Source organism: Lithobates pipiens, unplaced genomic scaffold (genome assembly GCF_037356315.1).
Source record: "Lithobates pipiens isolate NorthernLeopardFrog02 unplaced genomic scaffold, aLitPip1_a1.2 Scaffold_8, whole genome shotgun sequence".
Taxonomy (NCBI): domain Eukaryota; kingdom Metazoa; phylum Chordata; class Amphibia; order Anura; family Ranidae; genus Lithobates; species Lithobates pipiens.
Window position 1 is genome coordinate 558,886,109 of NW_027507903.1, and position 19,405 is coordinate 558,905,513.

Here is a 19,405-nt window from a genome sequence, read left to right on the forward strand (position 1 = left end):
ACTGTAGTAAACACTTGCCTAACTTTGATCACTAGCCACAGACAAATTAGTAACAGTAAGAAAAGGTTTGCCTAAACAGATTTCACCAGACACAATCTAATGGACTAAAGCCTTTGTAAGAAGAAAACAGCCTTATTGCCAATTACACACTATAATATGTGGAAGGCTTAAAAAGAACACAATGTACTTGTTCAATAATATAGCACTGCAACTATTAAAATAGTACAACCATTAGCAACTAATAAAAAACACTTGGAACACACTACCTATTTTCAAAGTAGTTAGATAAAGGAATCCTGTAAGTAGTGTATCACTTCTGAAATGGACTAGCTGTCACTGGCTAAAATTCTTTCTCAGTCGCTGACTTAGAACAATCATGCAGTGCAGTCAAGTCCAGGCAGAGGAAGCTGGTGCACCAAATCCACATAATTGTTTTGGGCCAGTGAATAGATCAGCATGACAACCAAGCAACTATTATTTTAAAAGTGGAGGTCTGAGGACAGGTTTGCTGGTCATGACAAAACATGGAGGCTGCCGCTGCCAAGTTCTCAGCCTAAAAATGTAAGTTGCCTGACTGTCAAGCTGACTGCTGCTTCAGTAGGAGTTGCTGAACTGCAACAACTATCCAGATAAGAATTTCCAGAGCTGCCTACTTTCCTTATGTGCATACTTGCTCTGGGCCAGTGACTGAAAGTGCTGTAGTCAATATATCGCCATTACAGTCAGGAAATTACCTTACTCTATAGGTTTACTTTAACGTTTAAAGCCATGAGGTACAGGCAGCCATCTTTGAAGATTAGGGAAATCAATCAGTTGAGAAGCACATAGGAAAATCACCCCTACATGCCACACTAAGCCCTTTGTTTAATAAACTACAGCAAATGAGGTGCAGCTATTTTTGATGCGATTTAGGACATTTCCTGTGGTCAAATTAAAGACTATAGGAAGAGAGTTACAGTAGTTCCTAAAGAATACGTGTCGTAACAACAAAAAAAGGAGCCTGCCATTGTTGGCCATACATAACCAGAATCCTTAAATATAGGGTTACACCAAAATTTCGGCCACCGAAACATATCGGCTGAAAATGCCAATTTGAAAGAGAAAAACGTCTGATAATGGAGCCGAAAATGGGGCGTGGCCTGGGTGGGGGCTCGCCCACCCGCCCCTGGTGCCGCCCATCATGGGGGTGTCCTATAGTGCAGGAGAGCCACCTCCGCCGCCTCTTCGATCAAAGCGCCGGGAACATCACAGCTTTCATTTCAATAGCTGTGTGTTCCTGGTCACGCGCCGTCACATACAGCCCCTCCCCCTTGTCCGGGCACTTTGATAGACAGATCCCCCGCAGGATTGGACGGGTGATCTGTCTATCAAAGTGCCCGGACAAGGGGGAGGGGCTGTATGTGATGGCGCGTGACCGGGAACACACAGCTATTGAAATGAAAGCTATGATGTTCCCGGCGCTGTGATCAAACAGGCGGCAGAGGTGGCTCTCCTCTCTGCCCTTCACAGGCTGGCTGCAATGGGGGACACTGGCTGGCTGCATCTGACGGGCACTGGTGAGGCTGCATTGATCTCTTGTATCATGTGTGCAGTCTCTGACCATCTCCAGTGCCACGTCCCCAGTCTCTGACCATCTCCTGTGCCACGTCCCCAGTCTCTGACCATCTCCTGTGCCACGTCCCCAGTCTCTGACCATCTCCTGTGCCACGTCCCCAGTCTCTGACCATCTCCTGTGCCACGTCCCCAGTCTCTGACCATCACCCGTGCCACGTCCCAGTCTCTGACCATCACCCGTGCCACGTCCCCAGTCTCTGACCATCTCCTGTGCCACGTCCCCAGTCTCTGACCATCTCCTGTGCCACGTCCCCAGTCTCTGACCATCACCCGTGCCACGTCCCAGTCTCTGACCATCACCCGTGCCACGTCCCCAGTCTCTGACCATCACCTGTGCCACGTCCCCAGTCTCTGACCATCACCTGTGCCACGTCCCCAGTCTCTGACCATCTCCTGTACCACGTCCCCTGTCTCTGACCATCTCCTGTACCACGTCCCCAGTCTCTGACCATCTCCTGTACCACGTCCCCAGTCTCTGACCATCTCCTGTACCACGTCCCCAGTCTCTGACCCTCTCCTGTACCATGTCCCCAGTCTCTGACCATCTCCTGAATAAAAAATTTTTTTTTAAATATGTTTCGGTATCGGTGCGGTTTCGGTATAGTTTTTTGGCCTAGTGTATTTTTTATTTTCAGTATCCGTTTCGACACCAAAAAACCCATTCGGTGCACCCCTACTTAAATACATAGTTGTCCTTGGGCAATGACTGAATTGCCAGAAAGTTATCAGAAGATCAACAATGGCAACTTCCATATTTTGTCCAGGATAGTTTTCTTAGTAAAGACTTATGATATACTCCCAAAGGTGATTTGACGGGTTGCTTCACCTTTGTGCACCTGTGGCAAGCACACATTTAATGCTAAACAGCTTGCCAAGACAAGCACTCAAACACCTTGGTTCAAAAATATGTGTGATGGCAATTTCTGACCAAACAAGTAGGCTAAAGTAAAGCTTCAGGAGGAAGTATTTCTGCTGAAAGGTTACACGTTACACAGCAAAAATTTGGTTCGTCATTAAAGAAATTGCAGTACCGCACTAAAGCCTAAAAGACAAGCATACACAATCTCACCAACTCACTGCTAATGCCAAGTCACACCCTGGATTCTTACTGATGAATTGGTTATTTGGGAAAGCCAGGAGTGGTCTGAATTAAATATATGAATGAAACAGACAAGATGGAAAGCAATGAAAAGGATGAGCAAGCATATGAAGAGCTGCGGGTCAATGGCCCACTTACACAAGTTTAAAGGTGAGAGCTCGGACGGCCACTCACTGGCCGAGTAGGTAGGAAGCCGAGGAGGTTTGTGTTGCATTGCCGGGGCCAACCCACTGTATGGGTGGGACCGGGATGGGGAAGCGGGAGGACGATGTGGGAGGAGCTTCTCCGAGCTGGGGCCTCCGATTCTGGTGCCTGTTCTGGAACAGGTCCCACTGGCCAAGATCTCCTGTAGTGTGTCGATGGGTGACCCGTTGACATGCCACTCTGTGACGCCCATCTGGCGCAGGTGGGAGCGTGCGTGGCTTGACAGGCCCTTTTTGTTTTCAAAGAACTCGCCGCAGAACTCGCAGCGGACTACTTCCGAACTCGGGGCTGGAGGAGTGGATGACAAACACAATTGCTGTCTTTAGATTACTAACTTATCTGCTTTAGTAAAATGAGGGTGGGTGTGGAAGGTCTGCAGCTAGCACATAGGACTGACTGCATGGTGAACTTATTTAAATTTCTACAGCGACTGCATGTTTCCATACACATTAATGTGTCTGAAAATGCACATGAAAAAACACTTGCTATGCATTGTAGCCATTCAGATGTAGCCTATAAAATGTATAGTCTTTAAAAAGAACTCTGCAAACTTTAAAGTGATTATAAAGGCTATTTTTGTTCAATAAAATAAAAATGATGTTGTTATACTTACCTGCTCTGTGCAATGGTATTGCACAGCAGTCCCTTACCTTCTCTTCTAGAGTTCCACCTCAGACATTCCACTTCTCCTTCCTGTGGGTGCCCCTCAGCAGGCTGTGTGAGTCCATAAACACACACAGCACCAGTAAAACCCACCCCCTCTCACAGGAGTTTGACAGCAGCAGGAGCCCATGGCTCCTGTTGCATCTTGTGTCTCCCATGTGACCAGGAAGAAGGGAGAGCAGTGCCACAGCTGGAACAGTGCTGGATCATGAGAGGAGGAAAGTGAGTGTTTATGGATAGGGGTGGGAGAACAAGTAACAGGGTGTTGTTTACCCTAGATCACATTAAGAAAAAACGCTTTGACTTGCGAGGGGCCTTGGGTGCCACAATCAGGGCCAGGACAAGGAGTGGGCAGAAGGGATAGTTGCCCTGGGCGCAGCATGTATTGTAGGGCTGGAGGCACAGCAAGTTCTTTCTACTATAAGGCTGACAGGAGTAGTGACAGTGGCATCACTAGTTCTGTCAGCCCAGCGATAGAAGTGGAAAGGAGAGGAGAGAGCAAAGAGGAGGTGGGAGTTGTCCTCTCTCCCTCTCTCCTTTTTATAAGCTTGCACATGATAAAGGGGGGGGGGGGGGTGGAGGCAATTTGTCATCTTTGCCCTGGGCAACAGGTGACCTTGTCCCCACACTGGTCACAATGTTTTATAATAAAAGGCTAAGGAAAGGTGGTGGGGGGGGGAGTCTTGAAACCAGTGACTTCCTGGCCCTCTGCATCTCTCACTTTAGTCTGGCAGCAAACCTGGAACAAAAGCTTACTCTCTCAGTGGGACGCAAAAGAAACCCAAAATTGTGATGACTAGCCAGATCTTTTTATTTCTTTTTTAAATATTCTTCTTGAAGGTAAGGTTTTGTACACAGTGTAGTATACTAAACAGATGTAGAGCCAGTGTGACTTGCACGGAGTGGCGTTAGCTGATGGGCTTAGATCAGGGCTTGACAAATTTGCTTGGAATCTAGGAGCCAGCTTAAAAAGTTAGGAGCCAGGTCTGTAACGGCGATCCGGACCTGTCCCTGGCCTGACATGGAGACGAGTGAGGGGAAGATAGCGCCCCCGCCCCACCTGTCTCCAAGTCATTGCCCATAGCTCTTAGAGGGACATTTTATTTATTTATTTTTTTCAAATGACAATTTTTTTTTTTAGGAGGTCTGAGCACTGACAAAAAAAAAGATAAAAAAAAACTGTAGGCCAGCCTAGAATAACCCATTCTACTAACAGTATGGCGTTTTCAAGCAAAGTAGTACTGAGATCTAACTAAACTGCTTTCAGAATTATATAAGGCCCTCCTGCCATCGGTTCATGTTTCTTATGGAGATTCTATGGGCTAGATGGCAGACGGATGTTCCAGATATCAACGATGAATATTGGGAAGACTTGTGGGATTATCCCTTCTCTAACCTGTGAGGTGTCAGACATATTCTGTGTACCAATTTCAATCAAAAATGGTTTCCAGGTCTCTCCTCAGTGCTGCAGGCGCTTGGAAGAACATGCAGATTTCAAACATGTATTCTGGACGTGTACAGAAATGCTAATTTTTTGGGCTGAAGTTACACAGTTCACTGCTAGACTAACTACGGTGGGGATTCCTCTCACCATAGAAGTTTGCTTACTTGGTCTGGTGACCCATCTAGCCCCTCGTAGGGCACCTCCAACCCTTCTTAGCTTACGCCTTTTTTACGCCCGCAAAGCCATTACTATGAACTGGAAAACCAGGGAGGTCCCTACTAGTTTCCTGGCAGTCCTTAGTGAATGCTGTATTGCTGTTATATAAAGCCACATACCTCTCCCATGGATGTCCTTATAAATTCTCTAAAGTTTGGGATAGCTGGCTTTAATCTGCTTCTGCCTGAGATATTAAGTCCTCTTGGACAAGTTTTTGTTGACTTATGCTCCATAGAGATACCGTGACTTAACTATGTGTCTAGTAGCTCAAAGGTGCATATAATCCTAACCAATGGAACATCAAAGACGACTGGTACCATAGGTTATTCTCCTTCATAATCCTGTAATTAGTGCTGAGCAGCTGTTTTGTTAGATTGTTATGTAATCTTATGGGTTACTTTTCTTTTTTTTTATTGTGGTTTTGTTTGCTTTGAGCCCGGTATGCCCAGGGATTTGTATTTTCTTTGCAAAAAAAAGTAGTACTGATATCATATTTAAAAACACTAAAGGGTGGGACCTGTATCCCTCAATAGACTACAAGAAAAGCAATTCTGTTTTCTTTTTTGTCCACTGAGGGAGAATTGAAGACTTTAACCTCTGGGATTTCCACAAGCAGTACAACTTAGGTGTGGCCAACACCAGCAAACGCCAACAGGCTCATGAGAAAGGGGGAAAAAAAAAAATCAGATGAAGAGCCACACCATCTACCTGGAAGAATGTAAAAGAACATGTGAACAACAGACTAAGTGGCAGTGGCAATAGGGAATGCTGAAAAGCCCATACATCCTCTCTAGGTATATCTGGGATGACAAAAAGTGAATTGGTTTTCCTAAAAGCAGCAGTGGCAGAGAGATAGACTCTCACAGCCCAAACCACATCTAGATGATGGAGGGAAATTACCTTTTATTAAATACTAGTCAGGCAGACAGAAGGAAGAAAGGCAGAAACTACCATAGGAAAGAAGGATGTCCTGGGCCTCAACACCACCTTGTTCCCATGCAAAACCATATTGTAGGATAAGGCTGCCAGTTGAGACACTCACATAGGTAATGGCTCCAAGGAAAACTTCCTGGTTGTTGAGAGTAGAGAGAAATGTCTCTAATGGGTTCAAACTGCAGATTCTTAAGCATAAAGAAAACCAAATTCAAACTCCACAGAGTAAAAGGGAAACTGACAGGAAGCTACATCGGAGACCACGTGTACAAAGGTTTTATTTAAAGAGTATTAGGCCTGTGGCTTCTGAAACAGAACATGCAGGGCAGAAACCTGACACCACTTAGTGTTGAAAGACAAAAAATGTTTCCAGTCCCACCTGCAGGAAAAAGAGGATTCTGTGAAATTCTAGGTGTGGAACCCCAGAGACTTACACCAAGTGAAGTATGTCTTCCATGTCCGATGATGGACCTTGTGGGAATTGGACTTCCTAGCCTTTAGTATCACATACTCAAGAGATGCCCCTTTCCCTCAGAACCTGGGATTAAACAGCCATGTCGTTAAGCTGGCAATAGACAAATTTTTATTTATTTTTTGTTCAGCCATTCAGATTCCTCCATTTAAATAAACAAGATGGATGGAGGAATCCCCCCACGAGACATTATATTCTGACAGAGGGACTCTCCACTGTCAGAATACACTGGCTACATGTGCTGACTGATCAAAGTTTTGCAACATTCCCAATCAACTTCTGTCGAACAAGAACCACAACGTATGGATAAAAATTCAGCCGGTTCCTGCTGAACTTAACAAATGCTTATCTATGACCTAGTCAGTGATGGTGAAGCAGGATGGCCTTGGGACAGAACATACTGACAATCTGACGGTGGCTGCAGGGTGTCTGCCAGAGGTCTTACTGGGTCTGTGTACTACATCTTCCTGGGCTAGTCCAGGACAATGGGGATCACAGGAATGGCTTCCAAATCAATCCTGCGAAGCGCACAAAGAAGTTTCAGGGGAAGAAAAGCGTAAATCAGGATGTACTAATCCTACAAAGCCACAAGAGCATCCCTGATTCTGGTAGAGGATCCCTTTACCTGGGAGACAAATCTGTCCAGTTTGTAGTTGAACCTGGAGGCCAGGTCTAAATCTGGCATTGCCTGTTGGAGTGTGCAACACTTTCATATATCAGCACAGTTTTGAAAAAGTAATAGGATTTTTAAATACAGCTTACCTTTGCTTGGGAATATATCACGGGACACAGAGGCTTGGCAATTACTTATTGCGTTAGATAGTACCTTCAGGTGATTGGACACTGGTAACCCCAATTACAAAGCGAGTTCCTCCCCTATATAACCCCTCACATATGAAGAGCACCTCAGTTTTGTAGCAAAGCAATAAGTACCCCACATATAATCCTGAAGAGGGGCGGGAGTTCTGTGTTCCGTGATGTATTCCCAAGAAAAGGATTTTACAGGTAAGCTGTATTTAAAAATCCTATTTCGCGAACTGTGGATCTGGAAAAAAAAAGGACCATAGGACCACATCTTGATTGAGATGGAATCCTAAAACTACCTTAGTAAGAAAGTCGGGGTAAGGACGCAACACCACCCTGTCTTTGTGAATAATCAAATATGGCTCTTTACAAGAAAGAGCTGCTAATTCTGATACCCTTCTAGCCAAGGAGATGGCTACCAAAAATACCAGTTTCTTTGTCAGAAGAATTAAAAAAGCATGGTGCAATGGTTCAAAGGGTTGTTCTTGTAAAACGGACAAAACCAAATTCAGATCCCATGGGCACACAGGATGCTAATGGCATACTTCCTAGCATTAACCAGAGTGGAAAAGACTGATTTCGAGAGCCCACAGCCTTTCACAATGTGGGTCTCAGCAGCCAAACCGTCAAATTTAATCTTCGTAAGGCAGGATGGAATATTGGACCTTGTGAGAGTAGATCTGGACGCAGCGGAAGAACCCAAGGTCTCCCCACTGCCATCTTTACAATCTCTGCATACAAAAGGTTGTCTGGGCCACGTCGGGGTCCCCATAATGACCGACTTTGCTTCCCTTTTGACCCTCCAAAGGAACCGCGGAAGAAGCGGAATTGGAGGAAAGGCATAGCTCAGAAAGTACTGATCCCATGGAATCCTTAAGGCATCTGACCCTTGTGCTAGCAGATCCTTTGTTCTTGACACAAAGCTATCCCAGCTTTTTGTTGAACCTGGATGCAAACAGGTCTACATCCGGGGTACCCCACTTCAGACATATGGTCTGAAATATGTTGGGGTGTAGAGACCATTCTCCTGGATACAGCTGCTGGCAGCTTAGAAAATCCGCCTGCCAATTTTCTACTCCTGGAAGAAAGATGACAGACAAGGAATATGCCTTTCTGCCCAGAAAAAAAAAACGTGATTCACCTCCTTTTGGGCATCCAGGCTCCTGGTGCCCCCTTGGTGATTGATATAAGCCACATCCGTGGCATTGTCGGACTGACAGAATGTTGATGGGCATGAGCCTTTCAGATCTGGACAATCTTCCCTGGGTGGAAGTTTCTTCCAGAACTGCTTCCCAGCCTATTAGGCTGGCAACGGTGGTTACGAGTTTCCAAGTAACTGGGACAAAGAACTTTCCTTTTAGAAGATTCTTGGTCAGTAACCACCAATTGAGGCTCTGGCGCATCCCCTGGGGATAGGCACATTTGAGGATCCAAGGCTTGAACCCTCTTGTTCCAGGCAGAGGCTGCTGCTTTGTGAAGGCCTCAAGTGATACTGAGTGTAAGGGACAGCCTCAAAAGAGGCAACCATTTTCCTCAATAGTCTCATACATAGTCGGATGGAGGGATTTCTCCTACCCAGACCAAATCTTTTATGGCCCTGGCTTTTGATCTGGGTAAGAACACTCTGCTTTGGACTGTGTCTATGACCATTTCCAAATACTCTAGCCTTTTCAGGGGCTGCAAAGAGGATTTCTCTAAATTGAGGACCCAGCCTAGGTACTCTAAGTACTTTAACGTGCAGAGCACATTGTGGCTTAGGCGTGCCACAGACTGTTCTATGAGTAGCAAATCATCCAGATAAGCTATCACAGTTATGCCCTGAGCGCTTTGATTTGCAAGGGGCGGGGCTAGAACTTTTGTGAACACTCGAGGACCAGTAGCAAGACCAAAAGAAAGGGCCATGATTTGAAAGTGGCGCTGATCCACCGCAAACCTTAGAAATCTTTGGTGATGGGGAAATATTGGCACATGCAAATATGCATCTTTGATGTCTATTGACGCCAGGAATTCTCCCCCCTGAAGAGTGGAGAGTACTGAGTGGATAGACTCCATGCAAAAAGGACCAATGTTTAGAAATTAATTCAGGTCTTTTAGATCTAAAATAGGTTTGACATCGTTTTTTTTTTAAAGAGGTTTAAGTAGAACCCTGAACCTTGCTCTTCCGGGGGCCACCTCCGTAATTATACCTTGGGATAATAGACGTTCAAACGCCATAATTAAAGGCCTTCTTTTTTCTGGATTCTTGGAGACTCGACCTTAGGAAACGAGATGGCGGAAGCTCCCGGAACTCTAACTTGTAGCCCAGAGACACCGTGGAGGCTACCCACCTGTCCTGAATCTCCTCCAGCCAGGCGCCTGCAAATCGCAGCAGCCTTCCCCCCAGTCGGCTGAGCAGGGGCCCCCCTTCATAGGGAGGCTTTGGGGTTCTGTTTACCAGATCTTGGACCCCAAGGTTTCTTTTTCCCTTGGGCTTGACCTTGGACCTTTTCCCTAGTATTTGATTGGGGAGGCCGTCGCCACTGCCTGGAGGATGAGGCTCCAGGGGTTGGGGACAGAGCGTCTGAATGAAGGATATTTACTCTTCCTTTTGACCGGTAACAATGTTGTTTTACCCCCGATAAATTTTCTGGATATATTTGTGCAGATCATCTCCAAACAGGCGTTCTCCACGAAACAGAAACCCAGTTAAATGTTTTTTGCATGAAGCCTCAGACAAGGTTGGAACATGAAGATCTACTCAGGACAGGATCCGATCTACCTCTTATGCCAGAGCGAGATTCTGGAGCAATACCAAATAACTGACATCACATTGTATGACTACATCTGGATTGGATAACCATCCAATAAACATGGTCAAACACTGCAGAGACACACAAATCGCCCTTAGTTCCAGGATGTTGATTGGGGGATGAGACACCTAAGGTAACCAAGTTGCCTGCACCGACAGGGTGCTAAAGACTACTTCCCAACTCGACAGTCTGGCACCCATTCTGAAGATCCTTTAAAAGACATGAAAGAGGGACTTGATTCCAGAGCTGGATTCCTGAGCAACCAAGCCAGGGTAAACCTAATCCTTGGTTACATATCTGTACAGAAACCAGACCAACATGTGCCAAGATGACAGAATGTGTTGTAGATGTCTGGATTTAAATTGGGAAAATAAAACTGCTTCTTAAAAGGCTACCATCAGATTCAGGACACTAATGCAAAAGCAGAGAGTCAGATGGCTCCTGGACTACAGTGTTTGAATCTGAGATCGGAACGTCTAAAGCTTCTCCTGTTGAAGGAGCACTTTGGCTGAGCTATGTAAAGGACTAGACCCAGATACTTTCAACGATGAGTTGGTCGCAGCACTGATTTCTGAAGGTTCAGAATCTAGCCAAATCACTGTCACATATGGACACTCAGCATCACCTTCTCCCAACAGAACCTGTGCCAAAATTTCCCTCAACAGGAAGTTTTCAAAGTATCCATCAATATGGTTGCCAAGCAGGGCTAGCTCTGGGGCCAGCACCTTGGTCTATACATAATGTGTAGACAAGAGGCTGAAGGGCAGGGCCTAAACTGGTAGTGCGGAGATCCTACAGTAAAGCATAAGGAATCACTGATGCACTAGAAAGATGGGGACATACAGTCATGGCCAAAAATATTGCCATCCCTGATAATGCACCACTTCATCCAGAAAATTGTTGAAATTACAAATGTTTAGGCATTCTCACGATTATTTTTTGTTTGTATTGGTATGACACAAAAAAGTAGAGAAAAAAAAAAAGCCATATCTGACACATTCCATGCAAAACTCCAAAAATGGACTGGACAAAAATATTGGCACCCTCAATATTTAATATCATACCCTGTGGAAAAAATAACTGAAAACAAATTGATTCCTGTAACCATCAATGAGTTTCTTACACCTCTCTACCGGAATTTTGGACCACTCTTCTTTTGCCAACTGTTCCAGATTTCTCGGATTGGAAGGCTTCCTTTTTCCAACTGCTGTTCTGAGATCTCTCCACGGGTGCTCTACAGGATTTAGATCTGGACTCATTGCTGGCCAGTTCAGTACTCTGCAGCCCTTTGTCTTAAACCATTTCTGTGTGCTTTTGGATATGTGCTTTTGGTTATTGTCCCCTTTGATGGAGACCCAACTTTCTGACACTGGGCCCTACATTGCACCGCAGAATTATTTCGTAATCTTCATATTTTATAAGGCCATGCACATGTTTAAGACATTCAGTGCCTGAAGCAGCAAAGCAACTCAAAAACAGTGTTTAATTGTAGGGACTGTATTCTTTTCTTTAAATGCCTAATTTATTTTTCTGAAAACAGTAGAAAGATGGTCTTTACCAAAAAGTTGTAATTTTGTTTCATCTGTCCACAGCACATTCTCCCAAAAGGATTTTGGCTTCCTAAGGTAAGTTTTGGAAAATTTCAACCTGACTTTTTTAGGTTTCCGTGTCAGCTGTGGGGCCTTCCTCGGTCTCCTACCATAGCGTCCTTTTTCATTCATACGGTGACGTATTGTGCAAGCTGACACAGTTGTACCCTGTGCCTGAAGGTCAGCTTGACTTTGGAAGTTGATTGAGGTTCTTTATCCACCCTTCAAACAATCCTTTGTTGCAATCTTTTGATCAATTTTCCTCTTTCGTCTAGGTCCAGGGAGGTTAGCTACAGTGCCACGGGTTGTAAACTTCTTGACAATGTTGTGCACAGTGGACACAGGAAAATTAAGATCTCTGGAGATGGACTTTTAACCTTGAGATTGTCCATGCTTTCCCACAATTTTTGTTCTCAAATCCTCAGACAATTCTTTACTGCTTTTTCTCTTCTCCATGTTCTGTGTGGCACAAAGACACACAACAGAAAGGTTCAGTCAATTTTTCACCATTTTACCTGGTTGCCTGTACGATTTCTATATTGTCAGCACCTGTTAGTACAGAGGAGTTTAATTACACATTGAAAGGAGCTTAACAGACTTGGAATGCAATAATTTTTTACAATTTTGAGAAGGTGTCAATAATTCTGTCCAGTCCATTTTTGGAATTTTGTGTGCAATATGTTAGATGTGGATTTTTGTTTCTCTATTTTTGTGTCATACCAATACAAACAACAGAAGTAAACATGAGAATGCCTAAAAATTTGTAATTAAAATTATTTTCTGGGCAAAGTGGTGCATTATCTGAGAGAAATGAAGAGGTGCCAATATTTTTGGCCATGAATGTATAAATGCACACATTTGATCTCCACAGAGATCAGAACATTTCCCTGGAGAAAGGTGGTAATGACAAATTTGGTAGATTCCATGCAGAACTTTTGGACCCAAATGAAGATATTCAAAGTTCTGAGATCTTGAATGATCGAGAATGAGACAAATGGTCGCTTTGGTCTTGGAGAGAGCAAACAGAATGGAGAAAAATCTATGAAATTGTTCTGCATCTGGAATTACGGCAATGAAATCTTGGTGCAGAAGACACAGGAGGACTTGATGGAGATCTGCTAATCTGTGTGGTGACAAAGGCAGGCTGGAAGTGAGGAGGGAACAGGAAGTGAAACGCCAATTAACAAAATGGAGAAGAAGGGTTACCTGGGAATTTGGCAGACTTTGCATTCCATAACTTATGGGCTAACAGAGTCAAACTTCACAGAGTTCAAGGGTCAAGGGAGCATAGAAATTAAAGGGGCATTTAACATTTAGATAGGTAGAAGACTTTGGGAAAGATGGGTGCTCTTGCCACCAGCCACACATACACAAGAAATGTGAGGGAGGCTTCTAGGAAACAGTCACAGCTGAAATGTAATGCTACAGACATCAACTCCATGAGTACCACCTGTATAAGTGAGGGCTCAACTACAGCAGCAGGTAGAACTCTCCTCAGTCAGACATAGTTTGACATAGTAAGGTCACATCCAGCAACTGGTGGGTAGCAGGACCCACCAGCAAGAACTCTCTAAAGGACTTCCAACCACTTATTAGAGTTCTTAAAAACAGGTGCTACATCTACCAAAATAAGTAAGCTTGATATTAGGGCACAATACTGCTGGATCTACAGTGGGAATAGACCACTTCTGTACAAAAGGCTAAGAAACATTTAGGGGGCAATTTATCAAGATCTTCCAATCTCCGTAGAGAAGGATTTATAAAAGCAGGTGTGGATTTGCAGGTTAGGAGTTTTAAATTACCCAAGACTGTAAACTGCATTGGTAGTGACAGCAAGCCCCACAGGAGTAAGCTCATTAGTCAAGAACAGGAGCATAGAATCAAGTATTTCTATAGCTGAAGGCTCAGAAGGCCAAGAGAAAATCAAATATAGATTATGCACAAGAGGATTTGGGTGTGCTCTTATGGCCTCTGCAACTGGAGTCCACAAACAACTGGGTGATTTGGGTCATGAAGTCTTTTAAATCCATGGTAAAATCCTCAGCTGTAAGGGGTGAGAATACAGCCACAATAGAAGAAGTAACAATGACTCTGAGGATGAGACAGACTCGAAAAGCAGAGAATAGCATTATTTTGCAGAGATTGGTGCCATCAGTAGGCCCACTGCAAGCAGCCCTGAAGCCATTAGTAGAATGTGGGCTGGAGGCACCCAATACAGTGGGACTGTAGGCAGGCAACTGAAACAGATCTCAGATCTGTCTCTTTGCAAGCAGGAGCAGCATCAGGGCCAAACTTCCTCATTACTGTATAGCAGGAAAGAGAGCAAGTGTGTGACACTCCACAAAAAACTTCAATGCTCAACAGAAATTAATGGCACCCAACAACTTGACCAAATGATCTAGCTCCCGATACTTTGCTCTGATCCATCAATCCACTTGTGATTTGTCAAATACAGGGCATGTGCTGAGATAATGCCAGCAGCTTTTGACCTAAAAAGCACTCCATAGCTTTAACCAAATTGAAGCCTGGAACGCATTCTACGTGAAACCTAGTGTCTGAAGGTCACTTACAGCCTATCTCCACATTGTCCAGTCCAGAAATACTCCAAAAGCCAGGCTGAGGAATATCGTGCAGGATAGTTGTCATTCAAGAGACAAAGCTCCAGCAGCAAAGTAGCAGCGAAATAGAGAAGAGTCTTGATTGAAGGAAAAAAAATCAAAGAAGAAAAAACGTCAAAGCTGAAGAAAAGAAGTCTATCCTCCAAGTACACTAGCAAAAAAAAAACACATTCTGGTACTAAGAGGACGTCACCCTGGGATGACCCACAGTTTGTGTTTGCCAGTGTCCAAATCTCCTGTACCTGTATGACCCCAAAGGGCAGAGACTTCCCATGTCCCTCAAAGGACGAGAAAGGAACACTATATACTGACATGACGTGGTGACCCGTTCAACCCATTCACCATCAGAACCATGAGCACATTACTGAATCCCTTCTACAAGAAAGCCAGCAGCCAGGAGTCAAAATGTAAGCAAACATTCAGCTGCTATAGCATTCCGTTTACATACTGGCCCAGCCACCAATGTAATAGTTACATAGAGGCCACAGTGAAATGGTTAAAGCGGGTGTGCAGCAGTTGAGGCTCATGTTGATGGGCAAATGTAGCTTGCTTATGACATAAGTTAGAGAATTCAGTGCAAGCACATTGGTCCTGCTTCAGCCGGTTTTCCATTGCCCTAAGACTTGTATGGGGATTGAAGCAGTTTTGAGGCAGATAAACACTCATCAACACTGGTCTTTATTTTTCACTGTGCTCAAGCATTTCTAACTGGTCTCAGATTGGTAGTTGTAATAAAACATGCAGTCACTGTAGAGACCATAACCAGCAAAATGTAGAGTTGCCACAGCAAGTCAATGCAGCCATGTGGTAATTCTGCTGCCACAACCATATACACAAACCCTTATAATGTTGAAATTATTGCTCAATAAGTAACAAAGATTAAAGTAAACCTGTCAGGCATTCTAAACATATAAGAAAAAGTCCTGCGTGAGTGCAACTATAGTTGCATGCAATTGTATTTTGACTTTGCTACTAGGGCCTCGACTGCTCTAAGTTCTGGGCTATGCCGTGCCTCGAAAATCCTTCACCCAGTAAGACTGTCCCCAATAGCCACTGAAGTGCCTAGTGGACAGGGGGATAGCAGCTAGGCAAGACTTAAATTTAGGCGACTGTAACAAGGTGAAAGCAAATCAGAGAGATACAAAGAGGAGGGTTTTCTGGCTACTAAAGATACCTTGAGGTACCCAGGATTAGGCAGGACCATTGTCTAAATATTAAATAAAAAAAAAGAAAAGGACAGGTTCACTTTAAAGTTGTATTCTTCTTCCTGTATCTGTAAAAAAACTGTGTACATACTGGAGCATAGTGCAAAGGACCATACTAAATTGATGAAAAAGCAAAACTGCGCACCAAGGAAGCAATGCAGTGAGAAAAGCACAGCCGAGATCATCTAGTAAGGCCATGCAAGGCAAAATTGACACATAGAGGGTGCATGATTTCCAGTTTTAAATTATAAATTTTTCAAAATCAGAAAAAGATCGCCTTCACGCTACATCCACCATCTGAAAGACTCACATCAATCACAGCTTCCAACTAAATAGAAAAATAATTTCTTTAAATTTACGTGCCTCTCTTACCCCGGCTGTTTGATCGGCAACTCCACTAAAACTTAAAAACTAGGTGGGTACCAACAGACTAGATCAGCTAGCATTATCTTATATTTCTTGGGTGTTCATTATTACTCTTTATTCTAGTTTATGATATAAATATCAGGAAGTGTCAATCATTTGATTTTGTAATTTCTGTGGAAGTTTGGCATAACTAGGAGTTCTGTTTGACGTCTCACACAACTTTAGTCCCTGACAGTCGTAGAACTCACTAAAGTATCAGTCAGTCTTTAAATAGACCAAATTTATTTAACGAATTCCTAAATATTAAATTTGAAAACTGCTTTCCCACTGACAAGTTATCGTGGATAATCTGAAAAATATGCACTTCCTAACAACTCATGAGAATATTTCTATGATGTTGCTGAAGAACTTCTCCATGCAACATAACCTTTATTATTAGGCTGCCATGACCTAGATTTGCTAGAAAGGACTGGACAAAATCTTAAAAATTTTCAAAAAGTATATTTATAAAATAGCCGGGGAGGTAGATACCTCTTTTAGTTCTAGATTTGAATTGCGCCATAAAACTGAACTCCAAGTATGTTTTTATTTTGAATAGTTACATTTGTCCAGCTTGAACTAATGTAAGTGTGCATATGCCATACCTGTGGGATCCCTGTTGGGTATCATTGTAGTAGCTTCTCCTACTACAATGATCGTCAAGGTTCTCTTAGCTCCCGTGCTGTATAGTGAACATAGGGGGTCACTTGCTTGGCACGGATGCCATTTTTAGAATGCCTTGCATTTTTCACAAAGAATGCTAGGCGCTCCAAGCTGGACCTGTAACTATGCAATACAAATCCATACTTGGAATTCAACTTTAGTGATGTCTTTATTTATCCAATCACACAAATGTAATACAAACGAATGATTAATTGTAAGGTGTACTTGCAATCAACTTTGCAGGTCTGAAACAGGTTTTATTGCTGACAGTCTTGGGCTAAATATAATAAATTACCTTGTTTTTTTTTTTTGTAGAGAAAAAAGGGCGTTGCACGAAGAACCCCTTTGTCAGTGCTTATAACTACTGGTTCTGTATATCCTCACTGGTGTCTGTCTGCAGATACAGGGAGGTGGGGGTCTGTGTCAAGTTGGTCTTAAATGTATCTAAACTCAAAAACAAATTTGTAATATACTGCAGAACACCAGTCCTTAGATATGCTTGACGTGATGGCATCATACTGCTGAGTCAATGCAGTTTATTTGCGTAACTGGACTGTATTGTTTGATATGTGATGTATTTTTGCACTGCATAGTAGTACAGGGGCGACTGTACTCAGATATATGTATAAAAAACAAAGTACATTTTTCAACAAAACATAGTCCTTAGATGTGGTGACTGCAATTTTTTTTCTTTAAAAATTTGCGGAAGAGGCTGTCTTCTCTTCATCTGTTATATGTGGCAGGGGAGTTGCTAGCTTACAGAAAATAGCTTTGAGGTTTTCAATTTAACTTATGAGAAGTCACAAGGACACTGCATTTCTGGCAAGATTAATTATTTTATTATTTTTTTATAAAGTGGTAGTAAAGTCTATTTGTGATTTTTACCTACAGGTAAGCTTATAATAAAGCTTACCTGTAGGTAAAATGAATATCTCCTAAATGTGCACTGTTTAGAAGATATTTGCTTGCTTGGCAGCCGGTGACATCACCAGCGCATGCACTCTAAAGGAATGACACGCTTGTGACGTTCCTTCAGAGCTCCATGCCACAGCTGTGACGTCATTAGCCATTCAAATGGCCGGAGTACACGAACCTGGAAGGAAGACAGAGTAAAGATGGCAGGGCTTCATTTCGAGGTGAGTCTTTCATAATGTGCTAGTATACAATGCATACTAGTATACAGTATGATTTTACCTAGCAGGCAGACTGGACTTTATTTATTTTTTAAACTTTACTTTAATGAAAATGTTCTCAGCCTGAAAAAAGAAAAAATTAATGCAGCCACCCTATCCAAGAACTGGTAAGCTGCAATATAATGCATATATTTTTGTTCTTTGGTTTTGGTATCCTTTAACTGAAATCCCCCAGAAAATGTGCAAAGTGGCAGCAGATAATACAGGCCTGTCTTTTCTAAAACCATATTTCTTGCAAGCTATTGGTACTAAAATAGCTCATCTTTCCAGACCTGCAAAGTAGTCAAGTGTACATTTACTCTTTGATCTCTCTTTTAAAAAACAAAAATGTAAGATCTCCAAATTAAAACGTATCTTTCACATCAGATGTCAAAGTCCAGTTCCTTCCTATGACATTCAATTTACTACAGCTGTGGCCAAAAGTTTTAAAAATGACACAAATATTAATTTCCAAAGTCTGCTGCCTCAGTTTTTATTATGCCAATTTGCATTTACTCCAAAATGCTATCAAGAGTGATCAGATGAATTGCAAAGTTTGACATGAAAATCCACTTAATCCCATAAAACAAAATTTCCACTGCATTTGTGAAGAAGGCTTCAGGGAACCCAAGAAAATCCAGCAAGCGCCAGGACCGTCTCCTACAGTTGATTCAGCTGTGGGATTGGGGCACCACCGGTGCAGATCTTGCTCAGGAATGGCAGCAGGCAGGTGTGAGTACATCTGCAAAAACAGTGAGAACACTTTTTGGTGGATGGCCTGGTGTCAAGAAGGGCAGCAAAGTCACCACTTCTCTCCAGGAAAAACATCAGGGACAGACTGATATTTTGCAAATGGTACTGAGATTGGACTGCTGAGGACTGGGATTAAGCTATTTTTTCTGATGAATCCCCTTTCTGATTGTTTTGGGCATCTTGAAAAAACCTTGTCTGGAGAAGAAAAGGCGATTGCTACCATCAGTCCTGTGTCATTCCAACAGTGAAGCATCCTCAGACCATTCATGTGTGGGGTTGCTTCTCAGCCAAGGGAGTGGGCTCACCCACAATTTTGCCTAAGAACATCAATACAGAATGGTACAAAAACATCCTTCGAGAGCAACTTTTCCCAACCATCCAGGAACAGTTTGGTGACAAACAATGCCTTTTTCCAGGATGGAGCACCATGCCATAAGGCACTAAGTGGCTTGGGGAACAAAACATCAAAATTTTGAGTCCATGGCCAGGAAACTCCCCAGATCTTAACGTTGAATCCTCATGAGGCGGGTAAACAAAATGAACCCCACAGATTCTCAAACTCCAAGCATCAATTATGCAAGAATGGTCTGCTCTCAGTCAGGATTTGGCCCATAAGTTGATCCACAGCATGCCAAGGCGAAATGCGGAGGTCTTGAAAAAGAATGGTAAACACTGCAAATATTGACTCTTTGCATAAACTTAATGTAATTGTCAATAAAAGCCTTTGACACTGATGATATGCTTGTATTACCGCATTTATCG

The 19,405-nt window shown here is 43.2% G+C and overlaps 1 protein-coding gene across 7 annotated transcripts in view; it reads right to left on the minus strand.

Moving 5' to 3' along the window:
• WIZ (WIZ zinc finger) overlaps nucleotides 1-19,405 on the minus strand; it is a 290,134-nt gene that overhangs the window by 168,020 nt on the left and 102,709 nt on the right. For 6 of the 7 annotated variants that reach the window (XM_077470010.1, XM_077470013.1, XM_077470014.1 and 3 more), the window contains one exon: nucleotides 2,852-3,205. The exons of the other annotated variant lie outside the window; for it this stretch is intronic. In XM_077470010.1, coding sequence (XP_077326136.1) covers nucleotides 2,852-3,205 — 354 coding nt within the window. The remainder of the gene's footprint in view (nucleotides 1-2,851; nucleotides 3,206-19,405) is intronic. 7 annotated transcript variants of the gene reach the window in all.